Below are 13,736 nucleotides of genomic sequence, written 5' to 3'. Positions count from 1 at the left end.
CTACATCCCGACAGTTTTCATTCTGACCTGAGATCAGATTCTAAAAAAGGTCTTCTACATCCCGACAGTTTTCATTCTGACCTGAGATCAGATTCTAAAAAAAATGTCTTCTATGTCAGTCGCTCTTCGATTTTTCAAAAATAGCAGACCTACAAGCTCGTAGCGCGCCACTCGGTGGCGCGCTACGAGCTTGTAGATCTGCTATTTTTCAATAGCTAAAGCATAACATAACGCTAACACCAGAATGGGTTCCCGCCCAGAATGGGATAGATATCCATTTTCGGGTACTGCTTGTTTCTTGCTTTTTGGGGAGCCATGTTTATAGCTGTAAATGACATTTTGTGTGTGTGTGGTGTGTGTGTGTGTGTGTGTGTGGTGTGTGTGTGTGTGTGTGTACGTGTGTGTGTGTGTGTGTGTTTACATGGATGGAAACGGCAGTAAATCAAGCGGAGTGCAGCCAGGTGCTCGAGGCTTTGATTAATAGACGTCGGTCTGTTATAGAGCGGTTCATTATCAAGAATTAACACGCCACTGAATTCGGCAATATTGACCAATCGGAATCAAGCACTCAATCAAGCTGTGTAATAGGATTTGTATAATAATGACACACAGTACAGTATACAAGTACAATGTTGTAAAAAAAAAAAAAAAATGCTTATGCTGTTGAACCACTGCATACACTCTCTACAACAACATGGTTGATTATTTTGGTTCTACAGAGCAGCTGCCTCGGCTTATAAGACATTCCCCCTCAGATGAAGAATTTCTTCCCATGGGGCAAAAGCTATAATATAGACGCAAAGCCAAGAGTGGAGGTTATTATGAACACACACCAAGTCTTAACGCGGATGTTTTAAAACAAAGGTCGTTTTTCTCTGTCGGGGGTTTGGGTTGATTGATCCCTTATAACCTTGTGGAGAAGAGACACTTGAAAAGAAAAGTGCATCGTTATTACACTTCTAATGCATATAATCCTCCCTGAAAGGCAATTGAGGGCCATTGCTTATCCATTCTGGGCCGGGAACACCCTCTTGGGTGTTTTTTTTTTAAAGCATTGTGCTATATGCTTTAGCTAATTGAGAAATAGCAGATCTACAAGCTCATACGAGCTTGTAGGTCTGCTATTTTTTAAAAGTTGCGTCGTGGCTCAAATCTTTGAATATATATTCTTTCAGGGCGTGTTTTGTTTTTAACTCAAATATTTGTTCCTGGAACGTCATATTTCAGATGAAGGGGGTCGGTTGGCCAAATACATATCATTTTTGGGGGTCCTTGTTGTGACATGAAATATTGAGCACTGGGAACATTAGCTCAGGTCAAAACGGCTTCATTTGAGCCATCGTGACGTGGATGATGATGATGATGATGACGAAGAAACATCCATTGGCCCTCGTTGTGTCCGTTCCACTAACTAACACATCTGTTTGGATTAAAGGTATATTCAGTGATTTCACTCAAAAAACCTTAGGTTTCGTTTTGGCTGGGACCTAAGCCTTTCATCCAATCAGGATAGAGAGGCCAAAAACGAAACCTACGGTTTTTTGACCCCCAGGGGGTTAACTGGGGACAGGGAGGAACTCCTTATATGGTCAGCACACTCTATAGTAGAGAGGATTATCACAACAAAACAAAAAAATAAGTGATATTTTAATTAAGTGAAATCACTGAATATACCTTTAAACACGCGTACCAATGACACCTTGTAAAGTGTGTTTAGAGGGGGGAAAAAACATCCCTTTTATACAGATACTATGGCTGCCACGCTAAACATTTAAAAGCACAAAGGCATTTAAAAAAAAAAAACATAGAAATGCTCATGGGATGGGAGCGCCATGCTGCCACGTTGACAGAATCAGTTCATTGCTCCTCAATGTCTGGCATATTATTGTCTTCGTCTCGTGTGCCTCCCTCTCCTCTCCTCTCCTCTCCTCTCCTCTCCGGCAAAAAGGAGTTGACGAAATGCGCAAGAAGAGAAGAAAATCCTCCCCCGAGTCTTATAGCAAGGGCGTATTTCCAACAGATTTGATCTACCCTGAGTGATTGTGCTACTTAACTCCCCTTAAAGCTCGTCCCTAACCCCTGCACTTAAACCCCAGCTGGGGTTTTTGTTTTTTTTTGCACAAGAAAAAGGTCTCAGCGGAAAAAAAGTCAGGTGCTTCCCTGAGGGTGGGGCCGGGAGGGAGGGAGGGACAGACAGACAGACAGACAGACAGACAGACAGACAGACAGACAGACAGACAGACAGACAGACAGACAGACAGACAGACAGACAGACAGACAGGAGGGGGGGAGAGGCAGAGAGAGGCCTCCATCACATGCCTGTGTCTTTGCCATCCATCCATGCCCTCTCATTTCCCTCCTATATCCCGCTCTGTCAGTGCGACACATCGACAAGGGGGTGTCAGCAGTTCGCTTTGCAACTCTCCTGGAACACGAATCACATGAATAATGAGTCTGAGGCTTATATAAAATACGAAGGATGACTAGGAAACTCTTGAGATCAGTTGCCTCCCAGACAGCAGTGGAGAGAAGAAGAGAAAAAAGAAGTGATAACCCCCCCGAGGTTATACCCGATAACACATACCCGATTCTACACATGCCGTCCATTCACATAGTCGTCTTGTCTAAAAAAAAAAAGACAATACGATGACTTTGTGGAAAAGACATGAGGCCAGACATTCCATTCGGAGGAGGAGAGCCTTTCTTCAGGCCATTTCAGCCCAGGAGGAGGTGTGAGTGAGAAGCAGAACACACAGCAGCGACACATTCCAAAGGGGAATAATAGCGTCTCCCTGACTGACTGCTATCGCTGTGAAGCAATGACAACTTTGATTGACTTGAGAGCGATGACCTTGACCCCCCCCCCCCCCGGTCCCCCCCCCCCCCCCCTTCACCACCTTTCAATACAAGCACCAAACGGACCCCACTGATAAGAGACCAGTGGCCGACGACAGAGTGCTTCCTGCTGCCTCTGCACACACTCCACGGGGGAATAAGGCTATACAAGAGCAGGTCAATACTGATAGCATATGGGCAAACAAAAACGCTCTTTGTCGTCGTCCCCCCGACTGTTTCTCTGACTTTTCACCCGGGCCGGCTGCACACTTATTCCATTTCCTTCACAGCATGGAGGAGGAGGAGGAGGAGGAGAGGGGCTTCCTTATCTCTGGGGGCTGTTTGTACCTGGAAATCGACTGGGGGGGGGGGGGGGGTGGGGGGGGTGATCCACCCTGACTGAGGTGACATTTAACCCATTTTGACCTGAGATCAGATTTAAAAAATGTGTTCCACATCCTGACAGTTTTCTGAAAATGTCAGTCGTTCTTCGATTTGTCAAAAACAGTGGCGCGCTACGACGCGCTGCGACTGAGTCGCGATGCGTTGTGAGCTTTACGACGGCATCTAGGCCCGCCAACATATTTTTTTTTGTCGACTAAATCAACTGTAGATTTCTAATGATATTTAGTCGAGTAAAACTAGACTAACACTGAAACACTAACACTCCAGGTGACTGAAACTAAATGAAAACTATTCAAGAGACTATGACTAAAACTACAATCCTGACAAAATCAACACTGGACCCAACAGTGACACAAACACAGTACACAAGATGTCACACACGCTCACATATGCCACACACACACACACGCTCACCTATGCCGCACACACACACACACACGCTCACATATGCCACACACACACACACACACACACGCTCACATATGCCACACACACACACACACACACACACACACACACACACACACGCACACGCTCACATATGCCACACACACACACACACACACACACACACACACACACACGCTCGATCATCATTTATGTTATTATTGATTGCCATCCTTTCCTCTCTCAAGTAAATGTTATTCTTTCCACCGTTCTCATTTACTGTGCAGTCAGTGTGCCACAGGTTCTTGGGTGACATTTACCCGCAAACATGACGTGGAGGAGACTGCAGCAGACAGACATGAAGTGGAGGAGACTGCAGACAGAACAACATATTTCTGTAACCCCCAGAAGCAAAGTTATGAGTTCAAAACATTGTGCTGTAAAAAATAATTCCAAGAATTGGCACACATTTTCACGACTTAAAATAGCAGATCTACAAGCTTGTAGGTCTGCTATTTTTGAAAAATCGAAGAACCACTGAACTTTTTCACAAAACTGTCAGGATATAGAAGACATTTTTAGAATCAGACATTTTTAGAATCTGATCTGCAGGTCAAAATGGGTTAAATGGGCTATTTAAGATATGATATTGCATTAGTATACCATCCGGTCTGAAGACTCTGAAGTAGCACAAACTACTTTGATTGTCTCTGTGTTCCTTTGGTCAGATGTGCTGCTGCTGCTGTTGTTGTTGTTTGTTGTTTAGAGACGATCTTTGTTTTGTTCATTTTCAAATGCATTCCGATGCGTCTCCGGGGAATTTCAATGTCGGCGATGTGGGAAATTGCACGAGGCACACACAAATCTAACAGGTCCCCGTTGCCTTCACGTGCAATACCATTTTGCTTGTTTGCACACGTGCATAATTATACTCTTTTTTTTTTTTTTTTTACAAACACAACACAACAAAACAACTCATTTCTTTTAACCAGAAAACCCTCCTGTTTTTCCATTTAAATTAAGTCGATTACTTACAGCTCAAACCCCCCCCCCCCCCCCTGACTGTGTGCAGAAGTGACTTGTGTACGAGTGAATGCAGAGAGTGATCCTTTGGCACATAATTAGTGGGGTGTCGCGAGCAGTGCATAAAGTAGCAGGTCCGCAAGATCTGTAGGATCTGCCTCTTTTTTTTTTTTTGCCATTCGTCACCCCCGCTCGCAAACCCAAGTATAACTCACGCTTTTTAAGATTCTGAGAGGGAAGTACTTTGGGGGGGGGGGGGGGGTTTCCATGCTGGACTCATCTATTATTTGAATTAGGCTAGCATGGAGGGGGGGGGGGGGGGGGGGGGGAGAAAGAGCACAAGGCACATTTCAGAACGGAAAAACTGAGGTAGGGCATCTGGCCCGGTGTTTATACAACTTGTAACCATACGGGGGTGTGAATTGAGCTGCCTTGTGATGCTGCCAGCAGGCTAGATTTAAGGCATGCTTAACAAATGAAATCAAACTGTCAGAAAGTGTAGCTCCCACCCCATTAGATGAAGTGTCTGTACATCATCTGGCCATATAACAGGGGGGTTTTTACAATCACATCTACATATACAATAAAGCAGCCCTCCATTCCCTAAAGCGCCCTCTCTTAAATTCTATGCATGGGAACACTTTTTTCGCTGCGTTTTCTTTCTCGCTTTCAGTTGGACTCAAGGCTCAGGAAATCAGTGTGTTGCTCTGAATCTAGGATGACCCTATCGAGGGTGATATTGTGTTTTCCCTTTCCCCTCGGAGAGAAACACTGATCCCGGCTATTCACTGTGGCTCATTTACAATTTTCATATTGTCTTATAATTCTTCTTTTTTTTTTTTTGCTTGTGTGTGAAACAGCACAATGCTAATGTAATAATGAACAATCACACCCGTGTGAACTGAGAGGTGCAACTCCCCTCTCTCCCCCCCCCACCTCCTCTCTCTCTCTCTCTCTCTCTCTCTCTCTCTCTCTCATTAGCAGGCAACAGTGCAGCACTATCTCTCTCTCTCCGTTTCTGGCACCACAGCGCCCCTACTGGTACTAATAGTCATACTGGTGCTCAAGGTCACATAGGACGGGTGCATGGGTGGGTTAAACGTCACATAGGCGGACACGGACATTGCTGTTCCTTGGAGTGGTTGCACCACTCAAAAAAAAAAAGGATCTTATTGGCATCGACTTTAAAGTTTAAAAAGCCACATATTCCAGATATTACCGTCAGAATAGTCAAATAGTGAGTCAATTGGAAAACATGGCCCTCATTCTGATACGGACTTTAGTTCCGACATACTTTAGTTTTTACGACATACTCGTGCCGATACCACCCCTCAAGTACTCGTACTCGGTACTCGGAACCGCCCAGCGATATTTTAACCAGAGTACCCAAAACATCCAATTGACACTATAGGGCTGAACGAATGCAACGGGAGCCAAGTCTGACCCAACAACACTGCAGCTAATCGCCCCAAAAACAGCATCAATGACAAACGTATAGATCGGAGATCCTTCTGCATCTATGAGGAAAAAGGGGGTAAAAACAAGGCAACAAAAAAACAAAAAGTACTCGTATCGGTATACTCGGTATTGGCGAGTACGAAAAAAATTAAGTACTTGTACTCTTACTCGGTCTGAAAAATAAATGGTATCATCATTCTCCAGGTATATGTCCATCATGACCAGTCCAGTCCCAGCACACACACACACACACACAGTCTAGTTCAAAACACATAAAAGGTGGCAAAACCGACAAAAAACATGGCATTAAAATCAGCAGTATAGCCGGCCGCTCCGATGCAATAATTTATTGTGACCTCAAATAACAATGTTTTGAGCCGCTAAAAAACTGCCTTCATCATGGGGGTCGGTCTTACCTGGATAAAAAGGTTTCACTAAAGCTGTTGTAGCACTGTCCAGACATTATAATAATCCGTTCTTTGTTTTCCGTGGAATAATAATAGTTCCACTGGAGCAGCAAAAAAGTCCTGGATGCAAGACTGATAAATCAGATACCCCGCCCGCCGGCCCCCCCCAACCACGCTGGTTCCCACCACACAGTGTGTGACCAGTCATCTGTGTGAATCTCCCCATGGCTCAGCTGATAATTCATGATAGCCCTATAGCCATATAGAGTCGAGCAAAGCATTCAATATGAATTATAAAACAACCCAAGCCAAGCGTATCAAATGGATGGACAGACTGGATGTCTATGGCCCGCGGCCCCAGAGTGGAGTTTAACCCATTCTGAACGGGGAAGCCATTTTGGGTGTTATAGCATTGTGTTATGCTTTGGCTATTGAAAAAATAGCAGATCTACAAGCTCGTAGCGCGCCACCGAGTGGCGCGCTACGAGCTTGTAGATCTGCTATTTTTGAAAAATCGAAGAGCGACTGACATAGAAGAGATTTTTTAGAATCTGATCTCAGGTCAGAATGGAAAACTGCCAGGATGTAGAAGACATTTTTTTTTAATCTGATCTCAGGTCAGAATGGGTTAGAGCGCCGCGCCATGGGCTTCCTCCATCCATTCATTCATTCGACGGCGGGGCCTGGAAATACCAGCGTGGCACATGGGAGCCTCTCCCCAACCGTACATGTATGGCACTGCTTGAGACGCAGCCTCGTCACTGACCTTTTACAACCTTCTGGAGCGCAAAACACAAGCGTGCTGCCGTTACAACGCTCCACTTATACTGGGTATAATATGCACACGGCATATAGTAATATATGCATATAGTATATTATGTAGTATATATATGCGTGCCGAAAAGAGAGGATATATACAGTGTTGATTTCGTCGACTAATACAGGCACCGTGGCTGGTATAATCCAGTCCGGCAGTGTTGCCGCGGGTTCGACTCCCAGTCCCGATCCCCCACGGCCTCCCCCCCCCATCTCTCTCCCCCCCCATTTCCTGTCAGCCTATACTGTCTATCCCTCCATGAAAAAAATATTAAAATAAAGGCGAAAGCCACAAAAAGAAAAAAAGAAAATATATATATATATATATATATATATATATAAAACAAAAAGAGACAAAAAACTAAAATCTGAATTTTCTGTCAAAATCAACACTGACGATATACAAGCTCATAATGTGTCGCTCTGCGCCGTGTTGTGAGCTTGTACATCGCCTATTCCAGGTGTGCAACACGTTTACACCGCCTATGCCAGGTGTGCAAACACGTTACACCGCCTATTCCAGGTGTGCAACACGTTTACACCGCCTATGCCAGGTGTGCAACACGTTACACCGCCTATTCCAGGTGTGCAACACGTTACACCGCCTATGCCAGGTGTGCAACACGTTACACCGCCTATTCCAGGTGTGGCAACACGTTACACTGCCTATTCCAGGTGTGCAACACGTTACACCGCCTATTCCAGGTGTGCAACACGTTACACCGCCTATTCCAGGTGTGCAACACGTTACACCGCCTATTCCAGGTGTGCAACACGTTACATCGCCTATTCCAGGTGTGCAACACGTTACACCGCCTATTCCAGGTGTGCAAACACGTTTACACCGCCTATGCCAGGTGTGCAACACGTTTACACCGCCTATTCCAGGTGTGCAACACGTTACACTGCCTATTCCAGGTGTGCAACACGTTTACACCGCCTATTCCAGGTGTGCAACACGTTACACCGCCTATTCCAGGTGTGCAACACGTTACACCGCCTATTCCAGTTGTGTGCAACACGTTACACCGCCTATTCCAGGTGTGCAAACACGTCACATCGCCTATTCCAGGTGTGCAACACGTTACATCGCCTATTCCAGGTGTGCAACACGTTACATCGCCTATTCCAGGTGTGCAACACGTTACACCGCCTATGCCAGGTGTGCAAACACGTTACACCGCCTATGCCAGGTGTGCAACACGTTACACCGCCTATTCCAGGTGTGCAAACACGTTACACCGCCTATTCCAGGTGTGCAACACGTTACACCGCCTATTCCAGGTGTGCAAACACGTCCACATCGCCTATTCCAGGTGTTGCAAACACGTTTACACCGCCTATTCCAGGTGTGCAAACACGTTTACATCGCCTATTCCAGGTGGGCAAACACGTTACATCGCCTATTCCAGGTGTGCAACACGTTACATCGCCTATTCCAGGTGTGCAAACACGTTACACCGCCTATGCCAGGTGTGCAACACGTTACATCGCCTATTCCAGGTGTGCAACACGTTTTTACACCGCCTATTCCAGGTTTGCAAACACGTTACATCGCCTATTCCAGGTGTGCAACACGTTACACCGCCTATTCCAGGTGTGCAAACACGTTTACACCGCCTATTCCAGGTGTGCAACACGTCACACCGCCTATTCCAGGTGTGCAAACACGTTCAAGGACCTGAAGAGAGCAATGGCAGTGTGTGCTGCAGAGCAGTACAAATACCTACAGTGCATACAGTATACAGGCCAGTGGTTCTCAAACTCCCCCATTTTTAAATACACTCCATGGACATGAGATGTACGAGAAGAGTTTTAGGGCCCTAGCAGTGAGCCAAAACCGTTTAATTTTCAAGGACCCCCCCAGTTAGTCTAGTTAATTAGCCTATAGTACGGACCCCCATTTAATGGCATTTTTTTTAATCTCTGGGACCGTCAATTTATATTGTAAAATTTAAGTTAATTTAACTCTGAGAGCGTACTACAAATGTACACTCTGAGTTTACAGACCCAGAAGGGTCCATTTGGTTCCAAACTATCGTTTAGCTGGTGGGGGACCCCCTGGAACTCCCTCAGGGACCCCTGGGGGTCTCCCCCAAGACAACACTTTGGGAACCACCGCAGTGGGCTACTTGAAAAAAGGGAATGTCGGAAATACAAAAGCAAAAAAAAAGACTAGAGAGATCAGAACAATGGAGAAGCAAGTTATTACAAAGAGGTGGATTGTACACCGGGTACAGGAGGCCATGTTTGATCATAAATCCTTCTTATATCTGCTGTTGACAATTGGAATAAAAAGGACTCTCCTTTGCTGGAATAACTCTTTAAGAATTAAACAAACACCAGTGTTTTTTTTTTTTATCTTATCCCCCAGTGGGGGCGTCTCTGCGGAGCTTACATAATATATATCAAAAACAATCCGTTTAATCTTTTTACATTTCCGAGCCTGCTCAACCTTTTTTAATATTTCAGCTGAGGTGCCTGTTTCTCTAGACCCCATGGTATGTACACACAAGAGCCAAACAGGGGGGGGGGGGGGGGGAGAGAAAAACCTGTTGACACTGTAACCACAAGACATAATCCCTCTAAATCTGGGCTTCTTTGCTTTAAAGATCATGATTACAGCTTTTATTCAGTCCTCTGCAGGTGTGAAGCCTGTGCGCTTTTTTGCTCCCACCTTTCCCCCCGTGGCTGGATCTGGTCAGCCTGTTTATATATATATATTATATATATCTGCTGTAGAAGGGAGATGGGGCGGTCGTGGTCTAAAACTCTAAAGCCATCCCTGACAAACACGATATACCTCCGTGACCTAGTTTACTCCTTGAGGAGTGTCAGTTTATAGATCGGTTATATAAATGTTTAGAGGTAAATTTAGCACAAAACGGAAAAGAATAGGGAAACACGTTGTTGGAGGAGGAAGAGAGCCAGACTAGAAGAGAGGACTTTATCCCATTCTGAACGGGAAACCCATTTTGGGTGTTGGCATCATGTTTTGCTTTAGCTATTGAAAAATAGCAGATCTACAAGCTCGTAGCGCGCCACCGAGTGGCGCGCTACGAGCTTGTGGGGTCTGCTATTTTTTTTTAAATCGAAGAATGACTGACATTTTTTTTTTAAATCTGATCTCAGGTCAGAATGGGTTAATCAGACCAGTGTGTGTCCAGTGGAAAACCTCGTATGGATCTGATCTCAGGTCAGAATGGGTTATATGCATTCCACGTGCAGAGTACAGTGTAGAGAGAACGTACAAAAAAAATATCAGTTCGCCGTCTCTCTCTCTCCGCACGTAACGGAGGAAAAAAAAGGAAAGTCCGAGCCAATGTGGTCCATTTTAAAAAAGGCGCAAAAATAATATACATGTGGTATTTGCTGCGTTGCTTTCTTGGCTAGTAATGGAAATGGACGTAATTATTTTTTTCCCCTTGTGGACAATAAAGTTTTACCTTGACCTTGAGACACACATTTACAAACAAACAAGGGCAATCAAATAACAGAAATGATGTGTCAAAAGTGTGTCATTGAAAATGACCACTTGAGAATGATAATGGAGTAAAAGTGTTTCTATAGAGCCCGACTCCTTCCGTTCTCCCCAGGAAGGAGCCAGGCTCTCGGGGAAAGCTAGACGGAAGATGAGTGACATGCGGGACAGGGAATCAGATGTTGTTTTCAGAGCGAGGGGACCCACATACACATTCCTTGTATTGATGGATGGGGCAAAATATGCATTCATAGGCCTGCCCTGAGAAGCCGTCGCATCAAGTGAAACCCAAAACCTTGACTTTCCGCATACCAAAGCAGTATCCCCCCCTGTTTAAAAAAGAAAATTCACCGGGGACCGTTCAGCTCGGGCCATTTTCTTAAAGCCCCCGTGAACCAAAATCAGAGGTCTATTCTTCAAAAATGCCTCTTGGAAAATGGTCAGAGTCAGACTCTGGAGTTTTTTTATCCCCCCCCCCTCCATATCAAACTACAAAAATGCTAATCTACAAAGAAAGCATATATATCTGTCTGAGAGACTGTGGCGATATGCGGCTCTTTGTTAATAACCCACATACAGCCAGAAGAAATACAGCTGAAAGAAAAGACGTAATAGAAAAACAAAATTGTACCACTTAAAACCACACAGGTTAACGTCTATCTCTAAATCAGTGCTTGGCACACAGCCGTGTGATTTTTGTTCCCAGTGTACAAATGAGACTCTAAAAAAAGAGGAAAAAACATGTAATGATTTGTCATTAAGCCCTTTTTGGGCGGGAAACCCCTTTTGGTGTGTTAGCATTATGTCATGCTTTAGCTATTGAAAAATAGCAGATCTACAAGCTCGTAGCGCGCCACTTTTTTGAAAAATCGAAGAACGACTGACACGGGAAACGTAGCTTTTTTCAGAAAACTGTCAGGATGTAGAAGACATTGTTTTAGAATCTGATCTCAGGTCAGAATGGAAAACTGTCAGGATGTAGAAGACATGTTTTAGAATCTGATCTCAGGTCAGAATGGGTTAAGCAGGCAGTGGGTTTCTGATGAGCATGTGTAGCAGACGGCAGTGTGTTGACAATTACTTGTAATCACAGCCAAATATACTAATCAAAAAGTGAGGAGAGCAAAATTAACAAGGGGAGCCTTGTTTGGGATGCCATTGCACTGAAATTAACGCGTTTAGACCTGAGGCCGATTTTTAAGAAGAAAAAAAAAAGTCTTCTAAAAATCCAAGTTTTTTTTATTCTATGTCAGTGGTGCTCCAAGGACCCCCCCTCCCCCTCCCCATCTGAAAATATGTAGTTCCAGGGACCACCAGGACACACAACGTTCAATGATTTTGTGCCCACATGTTTCCATAGCGTGCCCGTGCCCGCGCTACAAGCTTGTAGATCTGCTATTTTTCCAATAGCTAATGTACAACACAACAATGCTTAAAAAAAAAACATCCAAAAAAGGGGGTTTCACGTCCCGAATGGGTTTAAAAAAACCACTGAGGGGGGGAATCCAACGCCTCGGTGCAAAGAAATATAAAAAATTTAAGATGTGGAAGATGTCGAGAAATGTCGGGGCCCCAAAAAAATTGAGAAAGCCTCAACGTGTGGAAAGGGGGGGGGGGGGGGGGTGATAAAAGTGACAAATCTGTCACCTAGAAGATTAACATTTTAAGTGTGCAAAAAAACGCCCCCCCCCCACTGTTTGAAACAACTCCAAGGACAAAATGCTCTGCAAAACAAAGGGGGAATTCAGCAACCTTGCTACATAGCAGCGGCTCTAAGTTTCCCCTTTGTGTTGCGTGGCTGGGTCCACAACACCACGCTCGCTTATGAATAAATAAATAAATAAAAATGTTTTCAGATCTTGTAGTAGTATAGGGGAAAGAAGAATGGCAGTCAGAATGGCATCAACAACAACAACACTACTTTCTTTCTGCCATGGTGTGAAAAAAAAAAGAAAAAAGTCTGGCTCGAAGGACCACATTGAAAGAGTGGTTGAACTTACCTTCTGAACAGTAGACGTGACAGAGGAGCAGCAATAAGCAGAGAAGCAAGGCGGAGGCCATTGTGTTGTGTGCAGAGCGGGCGGGGAACGTTTCCAGCAGGCGCCCAATGCCGCCGGCTGGCGTCCTGGAATGTTTCGTAGGGGGGGGGGGGGGGGGGGGGGGAGAGCGCCGATAAAGTTGGAGAAATGTCAACGGTCGGTGGTTCTCGGAGACGCATCACCAATCATCTTCTCTCCGTCTGAAAGAAAACGAGGAGAGACAAGCGTGTAAGACTGTGTGGGAGAAAATGGGGTATATACATACATGTGGGACATTATCATCATCATCATCATCATCAACATCAGTGCCTTGGCTATGTCATCAGTGGTGCGCCGGCTATTAACCCATTCTGACCTGAGATCAGATCCATACGAGGTTTCCACTGGACACAAACGCTGGTCTGATCAACCCATTCTGACCCGAGATAAAAAATGTCAGTCGTTCTTCGATTTAAAAAAAAATAGCAGACCCTACAAGCTCATGGTGCGCCACTGGGTGGCGCGCCACGAGCTTGTATAGGTCTGCTATTTTTCAATAGCTAAAGCATGACATGACGCTAACACCCAAAATGGGTTCCCGTTCAGAATGGGTTAATCTGACATCTGCACATATGTACAGTACATAACCATAAAATCTAACATATGGGAGAAATCACGTGAAATGCCTGTCAAACGCATTGGAGGTGAAGTCACGCAAACCCGCAGAGACAATGGATGCTGAAACAAAAAAAATGTCGGCCGTTTGTGTAGCCGTTTTTTAGGACACAAATGAATTTTCCCTAAAGTATATCCCATTTTGGGGCGGGAACCCCTTTTGGGTGTTAGCGTTATGTTATGCTTTAGCTATTGAGAAAATTGCAGATCTACAAGCTCATAGCGCACCGA

The 13,736-nt window shown here is 44.9% G+C and overlaps 1 protein-coding gene across 1 annotated transcript in view; it reads right to left on the bottom strand.

Annotated features, from left to right (window-relative positions):
* The window catches only part of LOC308326244 (adhesion G protein-coupled receptor L2-like), a gene marked incomplete at its 3' end in the record, with an annotated part of 53,588 nt that overhangs the window by 15,348 nt on the left and 24,504 nt on the right, over positions 1–13,736 (bottom strand). The window contains exon 2 of the mRNA XM_080779052.1: positions 12,813–13,051. Within this exon, the coding sequence (XP_080635178.1) occupies positions 12,813–12,873 (61 nt within the window). The 5' untranslated portion in view covers positions 12,874–13,051. The remainder of the gene's footprint in view (positions 1–12,812; positions 13,052–13,736) is intronic.

The sequence above is a fragment of the Protomyctophum bolini genome (assembly GCF_963924005.1).
Source record: "Protomyctophum bolini genome assembly, chromosome: 12".
NCBI lineage: Eukaryota > Metazoa > Chordata > Actinopteri > Myctophiformes > Myctophidae > Protomyctophum > Protomyctophum bolini.
Note: the sequence above shows the minus strand (reverse complement) of the source record. Positions and strands in the feature narration are given on the sequence as shown.